At 42.7% G+C, this 21,969-nt stretch overlaps 2 protein-coding genes across 4 annotated transcripts in view; one reads left to right on the top strand and one right to left on the bottom strand.

Moving 5' to 3' along the window:
- rbks (ribokinase) overlaps positions 1-11,621 on the top strand; it is a 48,792-nt gene extending 37,171 nt beyond the window's left edge. For all 3 annotated transcript variants that reach the window (XM_017690764.2, XM_017690763.2, XM_017690762.2), the window contains exon 9: positions 11,397-11,621. In XM_017690764.2, coding sequence (XP_017546253.1) covers positions 11,397-11,570 — 174 coding nt within the window. In that variant the 3' untranslated portion in view covers positions 11,571-11,621. The remainder of the gene's footprint in view (positions 1-11,396) is intronic.
- Positions 11,622-12,834: 1,213 nt separating this feature from the next.
- On the bottom strand, positions 12,835-20,877 carry mrpl33 (mitochondrial ribosomal protein L33). Its single transcript, XM_017690765.2, has 4 exons — positions 20,735-20,877; positions 19,052-19,070; positions 18,761-18,867; positions 12,835-13,275 (listed from the first exon to the last, which is right to left on the bottom strand). The coding sequence occupies exons 1-4, from the start codon at positions 20,754-20,756 to the stop codon at positions 13,226-13,228; spliced, it is 198 nt and encodes a 65-aa protein (XP_017546254.1). The 5' UTR covers positions 20,757-20,877; the 3' UTR covers positions 12,835-13,225.
- Positions 20,878-21,969: the final 1,092 nt, after the last annotated feature.

Here is a 21,969-nt window from a genome sequence, read left to right as displayed (position 1 = left end):
ATCTGTATACTGAATAGCAAGCTGTCTCAAGTTAAAAGCATCAGCTGCTTCTCACTTGCGCGTAAGCCAATCTCCCGCTGTGTGATCAAAAGCCTTGTGGCATGGCACTACATGAAAAAAAGTCAAATGTGTAAAGTCCCACTCATCCATTTCACAAACAGTGAAAGGTCCAGACGCCTGCAGAGCATAAAAAATGTTCTCGACACTCTACTTACTTGTATCACTGTGAGAATTGCTGTCTTGGAGGGGATATTTATACAGTATGCCACAAAGGGTTCTTTGAGCGATGCCACGGAAGAACCGTTTTTGATTCCCTAAAGAACCATGTTTGAAAAAGATTTGATTTGTGGTTGTGAGAAATCTTGTAAAGCCTTAATGAACCTTCTGTAGCAATTTAAGGGTTCTTCCTAGAACCACAGCATTACAAGCAGATTCTTCACACTCACTTCTCATTTTCTAATCTGGTTCTTTAAAGAACCATCCATTGAAAGGCCTTTCAGGGAACCAAAATGTGGTTCTTCTATGGCATCATGTGAAGAACCCTGTCTGGTGCCTTTATTTTTATGAGTGGACTGTAGTTACGTTCCCTAAAATTGGGGTAAATTCATGTAAAATGATAATGTATCACTACTGGCATTACAGTCAGGTCTTGTTATGATTTTTTTGGCTATACTGTTCAATTGTACTTAATGTACTTATATACAGTCGTGTGCAAAATTCAGAGAGCCTTCATTTATTTCATTTTCAGTCTTCAGAGCCACTAAGTACATTTATTTTTCAGGAGGTGTTTCTGAGAAGATTAGATCTACGATCATTGACTTACATGAGGAAGGGGAGGGTCAAAGAGTTAGACCTGAATGACTAAACAGTACAGAGAAAATGGCACTGCTAATAACCGTACAAGCCCTGGCAGACCACCAACAGCAGATAAACCGTGCAGAAGCTTTCATCTTTGAGAGAGAGAGGAGAAAAAAAGCTCCACTCTTGTTTCAGATCTGAAAAAATCCACAGGTGTTTCTGTCCATCCTTCTACTGTGAGACGACATCTCAGCACTATGGGTCTGAAAGTATGTGCAGCTGTCAGGAAGCCGTAACATTAAAAATGACAATAGACAAAAAATGAACATCTGAAGGCGAAAGTGTTCTCAGAACAATGGAGTGGCCACCCCGGAGTCCAGACCTCAACATCATTGATTGTATTTGGGATTATTTGGGAGTCTGAGAAGCAGGAAATGCAACTGACTTCTATGACTGAACTTTGGAGGTGTGGAAAAATATCCCTGAAAAACTGAAAGCGAGTCTCCTAAAAAGAATGGAAGCTGTAATAAAGGCAATGGTGGACACACAAAATACTAAAAAAGTGATATTATATTTAGTGGTTGATGTGGAGTTGAAAAATAAATAGCATGTCTTTATTGGCTAAATTTACTGGAAATGAAATAAATGAAGGGTGGCTTTTGCATAATTTTATACTGAGTTAATGCAGTGAATTGCATTTCCATTTTGATTAACATTCTTTAATTCAAGTTCAAGTTAAATTGAGTTCTGACTTCTGTCTGCTTCTGTTGATGTCGAGCAAGACAGAAAGTTGGCAAAAATGTGAAGAATGCTTGCTTTCCACAAAACCATACTGTATGCAAAAGCATAATATGTCTTTTTATCCATCCATCCATCCATCCATTATCTTCCGCTTGTCCGGGGTCGGGTCGCGGGGGCAGCATCCTAAGCAATGAAGCCCAGACCTCCCTTTCCTCAGCCACTTCCACCAGCTCTCCAAGGGGGATTCCGAGGCGCTCCCAGGCCAGCTGGGCGATATAGTCGCGCCAGCGTGTCCTGGGTCTTCCCCGGGGTCTCCTCCCAGGTGGACTCGCCTGTGACACCTCCTGAGGGAGGCGTCCAGGAGGCATCCTAACCAGATGCCCGATCCACCTCAGCTGGCTCCTCTCGACGTGAAGAAGCAGCGGCTCTACTCCGAGTCCCTCCCGGATGACTGAACTTCTCACCCTATCTCTAAGGGAGAGTCCAGACACCCTGCGGAGGAAACTCATTTCGGCCGCTTGTATTCGCGATCTTATTCTTTCGGTCATTACCCAAAGCTCATGACCATAGGTGAGGGTGGGAACGTAGATCGACCAGTAAATCGAGAGCCTTGCCTTATGGCTCAGCTCTTTCTTTACCACAACAGACCGGTAAAGAGCCCGCATCACTGCTGACCCAGCACCAATCCGCCTGTCAATCTCCCGCTCCCTTGTACCATCACTCGTGAACAAGACCCCGAGATACTTGAACTCCTCCACTTGAGGCAAGAGGCTATCCCCGACCCAGAGAGGGCTCTCCACCCTTTTCTGCCTGAGAACCATGGTCTCGGATTTAGAGGTACTGATTCTCATCCCAGCCGCTTCACACTCGGCTGCAAACCGATCCAGCGAAAGCTGAAGTTCGCGGCCTGATGTCCCCAATAGCACCACATCATCTGCAAACAGCAGCGATGTGACCCTGAGGTCACCAAACCGGACACCCTCCATCCCTTGACTGCACCTAGAAATTCTATCCATAAAAATTATGAATAGAATCGGTGACAAAGGGCAGCCCTGACGGAGTCCAACTCTCACTGGGAACGAGTCTGACTTACTGCCGGCTATGCAAACCAAACTCCAGCTTTGTTTGTACAGGGCCTGAATGGCTCGTAGCAAAGAGCCATGTACCCCGTACTCCCGAAGCACCTCCCACAGAATACCCCGGGGAACACAGTCGAATGCCTTCTCCAGATCCACAAAGTACATGTGGACTGGTTGGGCAAACTCCCATGAACCCTCCAGAATCCTGGAGAGGGTGAAGAGTTGGTCCAGTGTTCCACGACCAGGGCGGAACCCGCACTGTTCCTCCTGGATCCGAGGTTCGACTATAAGCCGGACTCTCTTCTCCAGTACCCCTGCATAGACCTTGCCAGGGAGGCTGAGGAGTGTGAGTTGGAACACACCCTCCGGTCCCCTTTTTTAAAAAGAGGCACCACCACCCCAGTCTGCCAATCCAGTGGCACAGCCCCCGATGTCCACGCAATGTTGAAAAGGCATGTCAAAGGCCTTGAGGAACTCAGGGCGGATCTCATCCACCCCTGGAGCCTTGCCACCAAGGAGCTTCTTAACTACCTTAGCGACTTCGGCCTCAGTAATGGACAAGCCTATTCCCATGTCCCCAGACTCAGCCTCCTCACTGGAGAACGTGTCGGTGGGATTGAGAAGGTCCTCAAAGTATTCCTTCCACCGCCCAATGACGTCTTCAGTCGACGTCAGCAGCACACCATCTCCACTATATACAGTGCTAGTGGCACACTGCTTTCCCCTTCTGAGTCGCCTGACGGTTTGCCAGAATCTTTTCGGAGCCGACTTAAAGTCAGTTTCCAAGGCCTCACCAAACTCCTCCCATACACGGGTTTTTGCCTTGGCAACAACTGAAGCCGCAGATCGCTTGGCCTGTCGATACCTGCCAGCTGCCTCTGGTGTCCCACAGGCCAACCATGCCCGGTAGGACTCCTTCTTCAGCTTGACGGCATCTCTCACCTGGGGTGTCCACCACCGGGTTCGAGGATTACCGCCCCGACAGGCACCAACTACCTTACGGCCACAGCTACAGTCAGCCGCTTCAGCAATGGAGGAACGGAACATGGCCCATTCTGAGTCAATGTCCCCCACCTCCCCCAATATCTGGTCAAAGTTCTGACGGAGGTGTGAGTTGAAGATCAATCTGACAGGTTCTTCTGCTAGACGTTCCCAGCAAACCCTCACTATGCGTTTGGGCTTGCCTGGTCTGACCAGCATCTTCCCCCACCACCTGATCCAACTCACCACCAGGTGGTGATCAGTTGACAGCTCAGCTCCTCTCTTTACCCGAGTGTCCAAAACACATGGCCGCAAGTCCGATGACACGACTACAAAGTCAATCAATGAACTGCGGCCTAGGGTGTCCTGGTGCCATGTGCACTTATGGACATCCTTGTGTTCAAACATGGTGTTCGTGATGGACAAACTGTGGTTTGCGCAGAAGTCCAAAAACTGAACACCACTCAGGTTCAGATCAGAGAGGCCATTCCTCCCAATCACACCCCTCCAGGTCTCACTGTCATTGCCCACGTGAGCATTGAAGTCCCCCAGTAGGACAAGAGTCTCCAGGAGGAGCACTTTCAAGCACCCTTCCCAAGGACTCTAAGAAGGCTGGGTACTCTGAACTGCTGTTCGGTGCATAAGCACAGACAACAGTCAGGACCCTTTCCCCAACCCGAAGGCGTAGGGAAGCTACCCTCTCGTCCACTGGAGAAAACCCCAACATACAGGCACCGAGTCGAGGGGCTATGAGAAAGCCCACACCTGCCCGCCGCCTCTCACCATGGGCAACTCCAGAAAAGAATAAAGTCCAGCCCCTCTCAAGGAGATTGGACCCAGAGCCCAAGCTGTGTGTTGAGGTGAGCCCGACTATATCTAGCCGGTATCTCTCAACCTCGCGCACCAACTCAGGCTCCTTCCCCGCCAGTGAGGTAACGTTCCAAGTTCCAAAAGCCAGTTTCAACAACCGAGGATCAGAACGCCAAGGCCCACGCCTTCGGACACTGCCCGATCCACAGCGCACCGAACCCCTACTACTGCCCCTCCCATTGGTGGTGGGTCAATGGGAGGGGGGACTCATGTAACTCCTTCGGGCTGGGCCCGGCCGGGCACCATGAGTAAATGCCCGGCCACCAGACGCTCGCTGGCGAGCCCCTCCCCCAGGCCTGGCTCCAGGGTGGGGCCCCGGTAACCCTGTTCCGGGCAGGGTACACAAGTCCTGTTTTTGTGTCTTCATAGGGGTTATTATGGATCACACTTTGTCTGACCTGTCACCTAGGACCAGTTTGCCATGGGAGACCCTACCAGGAGCTTTTGCTCCAGACAACATAGCTCCTAAGATCATTCAAGCACGCAAACCCCTCCACCACGATAAGGTGGTGATCCAAGGAGAGCTGTCTTTTTATTTTCAACCTAAATTCAACTGAACGTTTAGAATCCATGCTCCTTTCAGAACTTCTTGACTTGTTTCAATGAGCAGTGAGTGAAAAATAACTAATATCAAATTGCAACATGTTTTTCTCACCGCTGAGATAACTGCAACTTCTGATAGTTAATCCTGGTCCAACAAACCAGACGTTTTTACAACTTTAGCTTGATTGTATATTTGGCTTTGGCTGTTCCTGCTGCATACAAATTTGTGCTGGCACACGTAGGCCTACACAATGGAAATACATTATTTGCAGTCTGTCTGTCAAGGCTTGGTCCTCAAGTCCATTAGGTAAGCCAGTCCCAGTCAGCCTGTGGCCTTTTGGCTCTGGTTGCTAGTGTACTTGGTGTTGCCCAGTGGATAAAAGCTTGTTTGGGTCTGTGTCCAGACTGCTGGCCGCCAGTTGAGCACCCCTTCCTCAGGCTCTGCTTCTCAGTCTTAAATTGAACGCAGGCCGGCACTCATCATTCGTCCAGCCTGTGGGTGTGAGAGAAAGTCATCCAGTGTGTATAAATGTGTGTCTCCAGACTAAACGTGCCTCTGCGATCCACTGTACATGCACACACACCCAGCTGGACCGTGGGTGGGCTGTGCTCCTGCCCTGCCAGACAGCACAGCTCTGAGTGGGTCCAGACAATCAAAATCAGAAAGGCCTCAGTCCACCAAAGGGGGGGGACAGTAGAGGACCCACCACAAAGGCCGTCAGCAGGGCGGGGGCTTTACCGGAAAACACCGCTCACCTCCCGCTGACGTGAGGAGAGTGATGTCATCACAGGGGCAGACTGGAAATGAGACACATGGAGGGGAAGCCAGCAGCATTGGCTTACATGGGAAAAAAGACATCACTCAGCAACGTGTCATGGTGATGCAAGCTGTCCACTCAAACTCTCCCTACAGGGGAGGACTTTTCCCATCGCTATAAAGAGACTGAGGGAAAAGACAACCAGTAAACCCAGCTGCAGTTTGTGGTATTGCTTTACAAAGACTCTCTCCCACCAAGTTTCCATCAGGCACCATTGTTTGCAGGCCGCAAACTTTCAACAAAGCAGGATTTTTGAGTACAGCTTGATAAGACACTGTCAAATAGAAATGTCTCTCTCCTTTTATTGGACACTAAATATATCACTGATGTTAGTGTCTTCTATTGAACACTGGCTTTTGGCTCCCACCGCTCACATATAGTACTTGACATTCTTATTGTGATATAATCTGAAAGGCTAAATCAGTGATTTAAATGCATTATTTGTGCTGGTCGTTTCAGTGCTTTAAATCTATACTAGAAACCATAATAATAATAATTATAAAAAATGTTTATCACCTTGCATTAAAATGCAGCTCAAAGTCCAAGAAAGCAAGAAGTAACACTTTACATGAACTCTACTACATAACATTGACATAACCATGCCATAAGCTTGTAATAGCAGATGGCATATGCTGTCATGAGTTTTCATGCCAGATTTTGCTTAGTAATATAATAGTGTTGTGTTACAATTACTGGTCATTTTGGTGAAATATGTCATATTGTTTGATGGTATGATGGCTTATATCAAATGCTGACTTTTGCTGGGTACTTGTGTGATATTTACTGGTAATAGTTCCATGACACTGTTATATTACTCATGACAGCATATCACATCTGCCATGACATCTTTATGACATGATTATGTCAGTGTTATGCAGCAGAGTTAACAAGTTTATAAAAAAAAAAAAAACAGCTCATAAATGCATGAAAGCCATAGAAGAACCATTTCTGGTTCCCAAAAGAACATTTAAGTGGACAGTTCTTTAAAGATCTCCTATTTCTACAGAACCTTTTGAAAGTTTATAGAACCTCAGCATAATGGAACGGTTTTATGACAATTAGTACGTTTTTGTTTGTATAGCATTATTAAACAAATGCCACAATGTAAAAAAAAAAAAAAAAAAACACAGAAAAGAAATTAAAATAAGTTTAATAAAATCATAATAAATCATGAGATCTCAAAACATAGACATTAGAAAATAAATGCACAATTAAAAAGTTACTATTAATTAAAAAAATTAATTTGTATAAAAGAAGAAAAAATTCAGACCTCCTTTTCATTTTAGCTTAATTTTTGGAACAACTACATAATTAAGTGCCTTTGCACGATTGAATTATAGCTAAAAGTTTCTCCTAGAACTGTACATGCAAACAATTTAGAAACCTTTATTTTTTTAAGTGTTAGATAAAATTAGACAATAAAAGTATTGAGCAAGGAAGGAAGTGATCTAATAGTCTTTTCCATTTAACGACATGTACTTCCGTGGCTAAAAGTGTGAACACCCCTCCTAATTAAAGTGTTTCCGCCACACCCGCTGCCGCAGATTTGTACACTGGGACCTTCATGAAATGTGTTTCTATGGCTGAGCAGCTGCAGACAAGCCTAAGATCACTACACACAATGCCAAGCGTTGGCTGCAGTGGTGAAAACAGGCCACCACTAAAGCAGTGGCAACATGTTCTGTGGAGTGATGGATCAGTCTGATAAATTAATCTGGGTTTGATGGATCCCAGGAGAGCACTATCTACTGGGATGCTTAGTGACATCGGTAAAATTTGGTGGAGGAGTGACAATGGTCTGGGGCTATTTGTCAAGGTTTGGGCCCCTTAGGTCCAGTGAAGGGTAACGTTAATGCTGCAGCATTCAGAGATATTTTAGACAATTATGTGCTTCCAACTTTGTGGCAGGAATTTGGGGATTCCTGTTTCAGCATGACTGTGTCCCTGTGCACTAAGCCAGCTCCATAAAGACACAGTTTGACGAGTCTGGCATGGAGGAACTCCTATAGCCTACACAGAGCCCTGACCTCAAACCCACTGAACTCCTGTGGGATGAACTGAAAAGCTGATTGCGAGCCAGGCCTTCCTATCCAACGTCAGTGTCTGACCTCACACGTGCTCTTTTGACTGAATAAGTACAAATTCATACAGACACACTCCAAAATCTTGTGGAAAGCCTCCCCAGAAAAGTGTTATAGCCGCATGGTTGCCCATGGTTTTAGTAATGCCCATAGTTTTGGAATGGGATGTCCAACAAGCTCCAGGCTGTCCAAAATTGCTTGGAGTAAAATTGTTTTAATTTACAATAAATCCTTTATGTCCTGTACAGTTATTTTATTTTTTATTTCTTGGAGATTAGTATGTGGCAGTTTCTAGACTGCCTTGACCAATCACACACTGTGTAAAACTTGTTGCAGTGTTTTGTACATTAGAAAATCTTGACATTGTGTAATGTGCTATAATGTAAGAGTACAGAACGTCTGCTTATATCCTTCCTCATACAGTACACACGTCCTGCAGCTTAGCCAGAGCTTACATCGAGTTCGAGGACTAGAAAGTGAACCAGGTCATGCTCTCTGATTGGCCACTGCTAATACTTTTGGCAGTTGATAGACAGGCAGCTCAATCTAACCTTCACGAGCGTGCATGTAGGACGGCTGCAGCAGGGCTAGGAGGGGCAGAGGCTGTCAGCACCGCTGAGCATCAGACATAAGGCCAGTCTTACTGTTACTGAAGAAGACTAGCAATGTATATTTACCGCAGGGAGAAATGCATTATGGAGCTGTGTGATGTGTAAATGTTCTTTTATCGTTATTATTAACTTTTTCTTGTGACATTACTTTCTTACTTACTTTTAGAAGTTGAAAGTTATTACGGTCATTTTTTTGCTATGCTGTTTAAATGTAATTATACTTCATTAGTTACATAGTTCATTTCATAAGGAATTACCTTTACATTCAAATTACATTCTGTATCAACAGGATTTGAGGAATTGACTGCACTTTTTGCCTTTTTCCAAAACTACCATTAAGTACAAGTTACTCATTAGATATAAGATAATCCACTTGGGGAAAGTAAAAGGAAATTAGGTGAAATAAACAGAAGTTTCTAAGACTGGAGTAGAAAAAAAAAAGATACAGAGAAAACCAGAGAAAACCCTCAACCAGTAGAGAAACCATCACCATGTTTTATCGCTAACAAGTTCCAAAGCATGAAGTGAAAGAAGGATGTATTCCTTCTTTGTGACATTTTTGTTCATACTCTTGTTTTTCTGTTATTATTCTAGCTTTGTGGGTATTACCAGAATGAACATGATGGGTGAGGTTTTAAACCCTTCCGTCATACAGGGTGGAGTTTTCACCAGACAAATGTGAAATTTTCCAGAGCCGGTCTGCAACCACGCCACACTTTTAGCTTCAACTATCTGCACAACTTCTCCAATCAAACAGCCTGAATGGAGACTAACAATAAACCAGATGAAAGCTGACAGTGAACAGATTATTTGCTGATGTGACTTGCTTTAATGATCATCATAAGGGGAGTTTAAACAGTTTTGACTGCTAGGAGTTCAGCTTGGAGGAGGAAGGCTGATGAAGCAATCACTGAAGGTGTGCAGCAAAATTGAGGGACAAGGGAAAAGCCAAAGGCATGAGTAATCAGGCAAGCTCGTGAGAACCGGTGGCAGAGTCATCTGTGGTCAGATCTCAGTAAATTACCACATTCCTCAATGCTTTCCCATCTGGAACCCCCCACCCCGTCTTACCCCCCCAGGCATACCTCTGCACAGACAATGGAATATTCCTCAATCCATCTATGTATGTATGCAGGAGGGGTGCACCATTTTACACATTCATAATGCAAAAAGTTTATATTGTTTTTATGTTATGTTTATGTAGTTTATTTGAAGGTGTTGGATACTTTTATCAGCAAACTGATAAAAAATAAAGGGGATCACAAAGAAACAGTTTTAAACTAATTTTACATTTATGGCATTTGGCAGAAGGTCTTATCCAGACTGACCTACAATTTGAGCATTTTTACACAGGTAGGTGAAGGTAGCGTTAGGAGTCTTGCCCAAGGACTCCTACTGGTGTAGCATAGGTTGCTTGCCCAGGTGGGGGATTGAACCCCAGTCTAGGGCATAGAAGGCAGAGGTGTTCCACAACATTATACCAACCATGAGCTTCTGACTTATGCAAAACTGGAGCATGTTTGAAGAAACATGAACAGAACCTTTTCCCAACAACGCAATATTGTCAGTCGAAGCAGTAAGATTTGCTCAAAGCCACTGAAACTAACTTCTTAGAAAGGGTCAAGCCGAGGGCAATGCCTCTCCAGTAATGGAGAGGTTAAGGGTACCCTGAAGCCCCTCTTGTTAACACTGACCCAAGTGACCTGTCCCCAAGTCAGCACTGCTTATGACTTACTCACGCTGCCTAGCACTGAGCCAGACAAGCATATATGACTCAGTGTAGTGAAATACATGCCTGTCATCACCAGAACTACCATCCAGAGCTGAGTGATAACGCTAATTCTATATGACACATCCATCCAGGATAGACGTTATATGGACCAGAACTTTTGTGATTGCTTAGCTCATGTATGTTTTTACTGTTGTTCATGAGCACCCACTGCTGCTGTCACACTAAAGGTCATTCTTTTACATAACAAACAATAAAAATTGAAGCAGATTGATACAGAACTGTGCAAAAGTCAGAGGCCACCCTTCATGTATTTCATTGGCAGTTAAAACAGTCAGTTACTTATTTTCAGCATCAGGGGGAAAAAAAAACAGAAAATATACTCAGCAGAAAATTAACTCAACAATTAAGTAGAACATTCAGTATTTAGTGAGTTAATTCTTTAACTTATCACACTTCTATTATCTTCAGGTTTCACTTTTTCTAAAAAATCTGCAGGGATATTTTTCCACACCTGCCAAGTTTAGTCTTAGAAGTTGGTTGCATTTCCTGCTTTACGCAATCCAATTAATCCTAAACACAATCTGTGATGTTGAGGTCTGGACTCTGGGGTGGTCAGTCTATTGTTCTGAGAACACCAGCAGCTTGTTTTTTCGTTCACTTCCTTTTTTCAGTGAGGCCTCTTGACAGCTACACATCCTTTCAGACCCATACCGATGTCTTCTTACAGTGGAAGGATGGGCAGAAACACCTGTGGATGTTTTCAGAGCGCTGCTTATCTGATGGGAATAGTGTTGGTGGTCTACCAGGCCTTGTGTGGTTGTTAGGAGTTCCATTTTCTTGATCTTTTAATCATTTTTTGATCTGCAGATTTGGAAACTAATGATTTTTTCACCTATTTTCTAATAACTTGTACTTAATGGATATTTGACTGGAAGTGAAATAAACAAGGGGTGGTCTTTGACTTTTACACATTACAATACAAATATTTAATCTCCTATTGCTTCCTTGTTCATTGATTTGATAAACAGATACACGGCTAGACAGACAAATTCTATTTAGCTAAACTTATCCAAACTCTCTTTAAACCCACACCCACACAATGAACTGGAGCTCATTACCTCATCTCACTTTCTTTGTTACAGGGCGCTGGCGACAGCTTCATCGGTGCACTGGCATTCTATATTGCCCACTATCCCACCATGCCCTTGGAGGAGATGGCAAGGAGAGCTAACCTCATTGCTGCTGTGTCAGTGCAGACAACTGGCACTCAAACATCATATCCATTTAAGAAGGACCTGCCAACGGAGTTATTTTAAGACCACTTACTATTTCAGCACTATAGGAATAAACATGCACTTCTACCACAACACGCAGAGTTACGTGTCTGATATGCTATACCAGTAATTCTTTTTTTTTCCTCTCTCTCTCAGTGAAAGCCTTGAGTAAATTATAACTGTAGTCACGAAGTTTTCAAGACTGGGTAGTTCAAGGCAGGTTTTTTGGTGCATTACAAATAAGTTATCTTACAAACTCACATGTTTACACAGTAAAACTTAAGAAATTACACATTCCTTTTTTATTTTTTAAGAAACTGCAATAAATCTCATCCTGCTTTTGGTTAAATATTGAGGGCTGGTTTCTCAGACATGGATTAATCCTAGTCTTGGACTAAATTGCCATGCCAGCAGTGAATCATCACTGCAAATCCTTTTTAGTCAGCCTTAGGTTTAATCTGTGTCAGGGAAACTGGTCCTAAGGGTTTTAGCAGTCTAGTTATACAGTTAAGAACACTATATGGACAGTTTCAAGGGTCAGACAGTGTTGGCTTTGCATCACACATCTTAACTCTCAGCCTCTCTTATGGCTAGTTCTTGTTTAGATGCTGTAATTGGAAGCAGGCTCTGTTACACAGTGCATGGGTACAATAATGCAGCTTCCACATCATGATTACTAAGGAAAACGCTCACGTGGAAACCCTGTGATATTATATTTACCTCCTTTTCCTAAACAATGCTATTTAGGGTCCTTGAGTTTGGGTGGATATGATTGTGGTGTCCGGGTTACCTTAACAACGGAGACAACAGAGCAAGCATTAATGCAGTTTACAGGGCTTATGAAACTCACTTCTCAGCTTGATCTGATCTGAGGTTTGACAAATGTATATAAAGTCAGTAAATTACTTTTGCGGGGGACTGCATGTGTTAGAGTAATTAATGAAAATGATTACTATTTTTGTGAATGTTAAGGCAGGAACATCTTTTCATTTGAATGAAGCTGATGGTTCTTAATGGCCTCATGTGTTAAAGTGCTTTAAGTTAAGTGATACTTTTTTAATCCCACAAATTAAACACACTATCCCACACACACACACACACACACTAGTGGGCAGTGAGCACACTTGCCCGGAGCAATGGGCAGCCCTATCCACAGCGCCCGGGGAGCAACTGGGGGTTAGGTGTCTTGCTCAAGGACACCTCAGTCATGGACTGCCGGCACTGGGGATCGAACCGGCAGGGCCAGTTCCCTAACCTCCAGCCCACGACTGCCCCAATGTGTTTAAATAAAAAGTCATTACTTATGTCTAATAGGATATACGTCTTGTATTTTAGCAAAATTTCAACATTACAAATCAAGAGTCTTTAAATATTACTGCGACGCTGGAATTTTTAAGACAGACATTTTCTCAACTTAAAACAAAATGCTGACCACTGCAGGACTCTTTCTTTGTAGATAATCATCATAGATGAACAGACATCCTCTGGTTCCAGTGGGACTTCTCGTCATTCTTGATGGTATTGAGCTGTTTGATATGTCTGACGTTGGTCAGCTTCCTTGAGCTCTTACTCATATATCCGGTCCTTGCAAAAACCTGAAACAATGCAAACGAGTTGCATGTTTAAGTACAAAAAAAAAAAAAAAGAGCCTGAAATTCTCCCCGTGTCCTTATCATCAGTCCCAGGCTGGTCCGTGCTCAGATAGAGCGGATCTTCTTCTTCTCAAAGAAAAGAACATGCTTATTCACTGTGGGTGGGAAAACAACAGAAACAATAAAAGGAGATATTTCAACATTTGCATGTGATAGCAATTACATGAAAATGACAAGTTGAGATTTTATTTTTAAACTTTAAATACAGACATCACAAAAGAAAAAAAAGCCTAAACAATGGTCAGAAATCTCTTTGGACCCGACGTGGATCACAAAAACAAAGCCAGGACCTCATTCCTTGCAACTGGTTCATCTAAGCAGCTCTGTTGAGTTCTAATTAGCCAGAAACTGGGATGTCTCACTGAAGCTGACTTCTTCACTTGAGTCTCACATGGAATGTGCACACGCCACTTCAAGTCCCAAAGGGAAACATACGGTGCACAAAACCAACGACTTAACATCAAAATCAAGTGGGAGTATTTTCTTTCATGTCAAACAGGCACAGAGATTCACAAAGTTAGTGTGTGTGAAACAAAACATCTCTCACTGTCGTGGCTGTCAGACGTAGAAACGAACCGTGGGGGAATGATGTACTCCATGCTATCGGACGCATTCAGGTCTCTGGCATTTGTGACATGGGAAAACAGACAACAGGAGGCTGTTTCTGACTAAAAATGATCGATTTGCATAAACTAGGCAGACAGAAGAAAGGAATATAACAAGAAACAGGCCAAGGGAGGAACCTTTGAAAAGCTAGAAACAAAGACAAGAGCAACCATGATGAATTCTGGTCACTGCATGCAATGATTTAATCTAATTTGTTACAACTTAAGTGCTGTGTGAGCACTCTACCTTACACGGCTATGATTCACTCCGCAATGACTGCTGCCAACTATGAAAGCATGACAGTAATTCTAAAGCACCAACATATCTCTGTATTTATTTGCCATTTTTCTTGGTTTTCTCTGCTTTAGCCAATGCTGGATCAGATGTGAGACACTTATAAATGGTGTGTTCAATATGCATTAAGCTTTATTTATTCATCATGGCCATATTTGGAGGTCTGTTGTGTGAAAATCAGTAATAATAGCATTAGTTGCAATAATGCACAGTAAACACGATCTTATATAATTTATTAAGCATGAGTCAATCATCTTAATTAATTAGTGTTATTAGTGTAATATTGGCAACATTTTATATTATTAAAGGTTCCAGAGAGCATCAAATGACTGAATTATATGCTAAAAAGTTCAAACCCAGTTTCCACAAATATAGTACCAATTCATGATTTCATTTTATCAGAGCCTATTTAATTAAAATAGAATATTTAAGTTAATTTCAAACTAAGTTTACATGTTCTTGGCTACCAAAAAAAAAAAAACCCAGAAGAATATCAGATGCAAACAGACTGTGAAAACTTCTTTAGCACTTTTTAGCCTTGAATTTGTGGAGATTCAAATGGAATAAAATGTTGTCAATCATACACTTATAGGGTGTGAATATAAATAATTACTTAATGCACAATTATTTAATGTCTTAGTGTTTTTTTGTGCAATTTCCCAACTAATAATAGAATTATTAGGTATTTTCACATAACACAGCTCCACTTGTGTGAAATACATGTTATAAAATCCACTAAAGAAATGTGTAACTTGGGTTTCACACAACAAAGCCTTTAATAAACTCCCAATGTGTGTTCCTTAAAATAAAGTATCACCCAGGTGATTTAGTTTGATATCTTGAAAGTCTTTCTGATAAAGAAGGTTCAAACTAACAGAATATTAAAAGGATACATATCAAAGAAATATTACATTTACACAATTCCCCTTACATCAACAGAACAGAGCAGAACTCACCCCAAAAAGATAAACATTTTAGATAATATAGCCTTCCATTGCTTATTAGCTACAATTAGTCTTGTAACTCCAGCACAAAACTCCTTCTTCTTCTTTCGGTTGCTCCCTTTAGGGGTCGCCACAGTGGATCATCTGCCTCCATCTTGCCCTATCCATTGCCTCCTCTACTTTTACACCAACCATCTCCATGTCCATCTTCACTACATCCATAAACCTTCTCTGAGGTCTACCTCTTCTCCTTCTACCCGGCAGCTCCATCTCCAACATTCTTTGCCCAATATATCCACTATTCCTCCTCAACACATGTCCAAATCATCTCAACCTGGCCTCTCTGGCTTTATCTCCAAACTGCTCCACCTTCACTGTCCCTCTGATCTGCTCATTTCTAATCCTGTCCAGCCTTGTCACTCCCAACGAAAATCTCAGCATCTTCATCTCCGCCACCTCCAGCTCAGCCTCCTGTCTTTTAGACAGAGTCACAGTCTCCAAACCGTACATCATAACAGGACGCACTACTGTCTTGTAAACCTTCATGTTCACTCTTGCTGCTATCCTTCTGTCACACATCAGCCCTGACATCCGTCTCCACCCACTCCATCCTGCCTGCACCCTCTTCTTCACCTCTTTTCTACACTGTCCATTGCTCTAGATAGTTGACCCAAGATATTTGAAGTCATCCACCTTTACAACCTCTACTCCTTGCTTCTTCACCTTTCCACCTGCCTCCCTCTCATTCACACACATGTATTCTGTCTTATCTCTACTGACCTTCATTCCTCTCTTCTCCAGTACAAACCTCCACCTCTCCAGATTCTCTTCCACCTGCTCTCTACTCTCACCACAAATTACAACCTCATCTGTCAACCTTTCCATCACCATTGCAAACAAGAAGGGGCTCAAAGCTGATCCCTGATGTAACCCCACCTTCACCTTGAAACCATTTGTCACTCCAACTGCACAACTCACCACTGTCTCACTATCCTCATACATGTCCTGCACCACCCTAACATACTTTTCAGCTACACCTGACTTCCTCATACAGTACCACAGTTCCTGTCTTGGCACCCTATCATATGCCTGCTCTAGATCCACAAAAACACAATGTAGCTCCTTCTGACCTTCTCTGTACTTCTCTACCAACACTCTCAATGCAAAAATTGTATCTGTGGTACTCTTTCTGGGCATGAAACCAAACTGCTGCCCACTGATCTGGACCTCTCGCCTTAGCCTTGCTTCAACAATTCTTTCCCATACCTTCATGGTGTGGCTCATCAACTTTATACCTCTGTAGTTACTGCAGCTCTGCACATCACCCTTGTTCTTAAAAATGGAGACCAATACACTACTTCTCCACTCATCAGGCATCCTCTCACTCTCCAGGATTTTGTTAAACAACCTGGTTAAAAAGTCCACTGCCTTCTCTCCTAAACATCTCCATACCTCCACAGGTATGTCATCTGGACCAACTGCCTTTCCATTCTTCATGCTTTTTAAAGCTGCCTTCACTTCCACCTTACCAATTCTCTGCACTTTCTGATCCACTATCTCTCCCCTCGTTGTCCTCCTCTCTCTCTCATTTTCCTCATTCATTAGTTCTTCAAAGTACTCCTTCCATCTACTCATCACTCTCTGTTCACTCACTAGTACATTTCCCTCTCTATCCTTTATCAGCCTAACCTGCTGTACATCCTTTCCCGCTCTATCTCTCTGTTTAGCCAAATGATACAAGTCCTTTACTCCTTTACTGTCCAGCCTCTCATTCAGCTCATCATAGGCCTGAGCCTTTGCCTTTGCCACCATTCTTTTCGCTATGCGACTAGCCTCACAGTACTCCTGCCTACTTCCTTCATCTCTCTGGTTATCCCACTTTTTCTTAGCTGCCTTCTTCTTCTGAATACTCTCCTGGACTTCCTCTTTCCACCACCAACTTTCCTTGTCTTCTTTCCTCTGACCAGACGAAACACATTCTTGCCAGTTTCTCTCACCACCTTAGCTGTATTTTCCCAGTCCTCAGGTAGCTCCTCACTGCCCCCAAGGGCCTGTTGCAATTTTTCCCTGAACTGCCTGCAACCATCCTCCTCCTTCAGCTTCCACCATCTAATCTTTGGCTCTGTCTTCACGCTCTTCCTCTTCTTTGTTTCTAATCTCATTCTACAGACAATCACCCAATGCTGCCTTGCTACACTTTCCCCTGGCACCACTTTACAATCTCCAATCTCCTTTAGGTGGCATCTCCTGCTAAGGATATAATCCACCTGTGTGCACCTCCCTCCACTCTTGTATGTCACCCTGTGTTCTTCCCTCTTCTGAAAATACGTGTTCACCACAGCCATTTCCATTCTCTTTGCAAAATCTACAACCATCTGACCTTCTGCATTTCTATCTTTCACACCATACATACCCAGCACCTCTTCATCTCCTCTGTTCCCTTCACCAACATGTCCATTGAAGTCTGCACCAATCACCAATCTCTCCTCTCTAGGGACATCATCTACCACTTCATCCATCTTACTCCAAAATTCCTTTTTTTGGTGCATATGAACTGACCACATTCAAAATCACACCATCAACCTCCAACTTCAGGCTCATGATCCTGTCTGACACTCTCTTTACATCCAGAACACTTTTCACAAGATGTTCCTTTAGGATTATCCCTACTCCATTTCTCTTCCTCTCTACACCATAATAGAACAGTTTGAATCCACCTCCAATGTTCCTGGCATTGCTTCCTTTCCATCTGGTCTCCTGAACACACAGAATATCTACCATCCTTCTCTCCATCATGTCTGCAAGCTCTCTGCCTTTACCAGTCATTGTCCCTATGTTCAGAGTCCCTACTCTAACCTCCACACTCCTGCATTTCCTTCTCTCTCGCTGCCTTCTAACCCACCTTCCTCCTCTCCTCTTTGATGGTCTTCGACCTACAGTAGTCCAATTTCCACCGGCACCCTGCTGGTCAACAGCACCAGAGGCAGTCATTGTTAACCTGGGCCTCGACCGATCCGGTATGGCAATCATTTGTGATCCACATGATAGTTTTGGCACAAGTTTTACGCCGGATGCCCTTCCTGACGCAACCCTCACCATTTATCCGGGCTTGGGACCGGCACCAGAAGTACACAAAGTTCACCCCTAAGAAGCAAATTTTCAAGTGCCTACCATGTCTAGGCCAAAGAACTACATTTGAAGTAAGGGGGCAATTGTGTAAACCTGAACAAATCAGGGGTGTAACAATACATATAATTTCAGGCAAAATATGATTTTTGATTCTAAAGTTAGGATTTGATTAAATTTTCAATACTGTATGTGTTAAAGTATCCTGGTTCTACAGAGATAACATGTTATACTTTCAGATTAGTTTAGTTCCAATAAATCCAAGTGAACTGTTTCATCGCCTGTAATGCAGCCCTCTACCAAACATGTACAAACTCTCTGGGCCATCATATTCAGTAAGCACTGTAAGTAAGTTCCTCACTTTTATTGTATATGATTGTAAAACTAATCTGACTAATTTTAACAAAGTTACTGTTCAAAACCAGAAAGTCAGTTCCTGAGAAGGGGGCTGCACATTTAAGCAAATCACCTGGCACTGTGATTACACAACATTATTACATCAATGTGGTAAGTAAGTAGTAGGAATTGTGAAACTGTCCAATTTAAATGGCAAGCTGCTGAAAGTCCCCCTGCAATGACCTTTCAAAACCACAGATTTTAAGAACTTTACCAAAAGGGTCATGCTTTCGCAAGACCAGTTTGTCTCTTAGTCGTCCTCTCTTTGTGTTGAAGCAGTAACCCGTTCCTGCTGCGCTCATCATCTGAACCAGGACGGTTCTAAAAGAAAGAAAGGTCAACAGCACACAAGCACAATTAATACAACAGCCCCTTCTTTTACCAACATGAGGCTACATGCATACAACCTGTGTAGTATTAATATAAAGTTAACAATAAATATGCAGGAACTAAAATTAAAGTAAAAAAAAAAAAGAGAAGAGGAAACTGTGGAAGGATAACTTACTTTGATTTGCTCTTGGCAACTGGATAGCCCAAAAAATAAAACAGGAAACTTATTAGCACTGATATTGTGTCAATGGCAATGAAATTAATGTATGATGGCTACAGAAGGGAAACTGGTGGGGAGTTGGGTACAAAGTTAGTTAAGCTCAAGTTTTTCCTTTCATAAAAATATTATTCAGCCAGAGAGAGATTTAGCACGTATGAATCTAAATCTTGTTCTGATGAATAAATCCATTTTAAAAACCTGGACGCAAAATCCTGAGTGGCTACTGTTCTAAAATACAGTAAAATTATATTTAAATTATTGAAATATGACAAACTAATGAATCAACCCTCAAGAGTTTCACGACATGGCAGCTTTCTGAGTGCAAATGTGCAGACATGGAAAAAAAAAAAGTTTCTAAATCTGAATCGACGAGGTTTGGATAGTTAGCAAAGCCGAACATCTCTGGATATTTGTATTTATCTCATTATTATGGGACATTTTGTGCAGGAATGCAATGGTACATCACTACATCCTTGCAGGCGTTTAAGCTGCTGTGTGTCCTCCTTTTCCAGGTGAACAGATGAATAAAATGTCCCAGAATCCAGAAACATATTTCATGCATTACCATTTCTTATTAGGGTTAGCCAGCAAAAGAAAAATTGGGTTTCGCTGGTTATGATTATCCTCAGTGAAGGGTCAACAGTTTTGGAAAACTGCATTGCAATGTGATGAGCAAGTAAGATTAGGTTCTACAGCTAAACTGACATCTTTCTACCTTAAAGGGGAATTCCAGCATTTTTAATTTACTAGTGATTCAGTCCTTGAGATGTAAACGGTCATTCACAGTGGTTTATGTGAAAAGGTTCATTGTAAAGAAACTTACAGACTCAGATCTCTTTACATTGGTGGTGAGAGGAATCTGGGATCACAATGTAAACAACACAAATACAAGCACTTTATTTTATTTTATTTTATTTTATTACCTATCCAGAACCACCAGGCAACCTACCCAAGTCTTCTGGGTTTACATGCAATCTTGATGATGGTAAAATAGTGGTAAATCTGAAATCATGGAAATTTGGGGATTTTGCCTAAGAACATTATGGATTTGCCCCTTAAAATAAAGGGATTAAATAGCCAAAACCACCAGATACCAATACAACAGACACCAGGCAGCATGTATCCAACCTTTTCATGTAATATCTTTCTGTGAGGGGTTTCTCTTCAAACGCCTGGTTCCTATCATATAACTGTGAACAATTCAGACTCTGCAAGTATCTCTAGAACAGAGCATTTCACACCAAACGACCCTGAACCGTTTTGTTTACATGTCATTCTTCTATGTAGAATTTTTGAAGCATCGATGGAGTTCCCCTGTAAATAGCTTAGCAAGCACAGCTACTCATTAACGGACATGTGGGAATTTAAAGCGTTAGCTACGTAGGTTATGTTATTATATATTAATACAAACATCGCGTTTAGACGAAGGAGTTGCTAAATCTCTGTTCAGCGCCTCACAGCAGCCACACTGTGTTGACAGTAACGTTAGGCGCCACTGCTGTTAGCTGACCTAGCTAACTAGCTAACCTAGCTGGCTAGCATTTCTCAATTTCTCTAGCGAGAGTCACCGCTAAAGCCCAGTCTCGAGCTTTTATAATCGGACGCTGCATCAGAGACAGATTTACTTCTTCTACTCACGGTTGACGGCGGTGAGAAACATTTTAATCGCAACGTTTGCGACCAGCTCAGAAAAGTCACATTGAGCTTTGCTAATAATGTCACAGCTCCGCTTAAAAGTCCTGCTTCATCCGGGCCACTTCCGCGCCGATCTACAAATCATATACAGGAGCCTTTTCCACTGGAGATGACTTACAGATCAACAAAACAGCAGACTGGTCCTGTGTTATCTGGAGCAAAGTAGATTAAAGTCACAAAGCGAAGTAATCGTTGCTTCACTGAAATAAAGACGCAAAAACAAGCGTCAAAGTAGGTGCCAAAAGCAGGAATAGTAAAAAACTATCAGGTAAAGTCCCTAGCTATTACTACTAGTTCGCCGTGGTGCTTCAGTAGATACAGTATCATTACAGAAACACAAGATTGTTAAAATATGATTTTGCTAGCTATGATATAATTTTGGTCTTAATAAAATGCCAAATCTCGAAGGTGAGAGATGTGGAAAAACAGCACGTCAACTGAAGTGTTTAACCAACAGACCAGAATGAAACTAACCCCAAAAAGAAGAATATGTGAATGACTTCAATGGAACTGAGGAAAAGCTTCAGAAAAGCAACCTGCTTCAGAAAAAAAAACTGCTGCTCATAGAAGAGACTTCTGGTATGCAAAGCTGCAACAACCTCCTCCCCCCTCCCCCAAATAGAGACCTCTATTATTGTTTTTGTAGTATTGGTGTATGTGTGGATGTGTTGATTGTTTTATGTTGTGTTGAGTGAGATAGTAGGGGGTTAGTGTATCTACCACAAGGAAATTATGGCTGAAGGTGACCCGCCTGTTCACCTGGCTGTATGTGCATGCTCCTTTTCTGCTGGTGTAAATAAGGTGCGCTTCTCATGTCGGAAATAATGTGTGTTTTTGTGTAATGTGTGTTTCCTTCTACACCGATGCCGCAGTGTTGTCAGATGTGGGATAGCACCAGCAAGTGGCAATAAGTGGATTCAGCACGCTTATTGACATGTGCTCATCAATATCCCAGCTATGACTAGACATGTTCCCACGTACCAAGAGAGACGCATCAGATGGCTGGGAGGTGATCAACATCCAGCTTAGGTCAGTCACCAGCAGCTGGGTTCACCTGGGAGACTAAAGCAGTTCTCAGTCGTCTGGGGAGTTTGAGCTTGGTACACGAATTTTGGCTTGCACCCATGTAGGGTGTGTGCATACTTTGCTTACATTTCCTAGCAGAGCCTTTGCCCTGC

This window comes from Pygocentrus nattereri, chromosome 10 (assembly GCF_015220715.1).
Source record: "Pygocentrus nattereri isolate fPygNat1 chromosome 10, fPygNat1.pri, whole genome shotgun sequence".
Classification (NCBI taxonomy): domain Eukaryota; kingdom Metazoa; phylum Chordata; class Actinopteri; order Characiformes; family Serrasalmidae; genus Pygocentrus; species Pygocentrus nattereri.
Note: the sequence above shows the minus strand (reverse complement) of the source record. Positions and strands in the feature narration are given on the sequence as shown.

Excerpts from the sequence above, each read along its gene's own strand:
- mrpl33 (XM_017690765.2), bottom strand. The coding sequence starts at position 20,756 with ATGTTTCTCACCGCCGTCAACC. Across the intron at positions 13,276-18,760 it reads GCGAAAGCATGACCCTTTTG|TGAATAAGCATGTTCTTTTC; the intron begins GTAAAGTTCTTA and ends TCCCACCCACAG.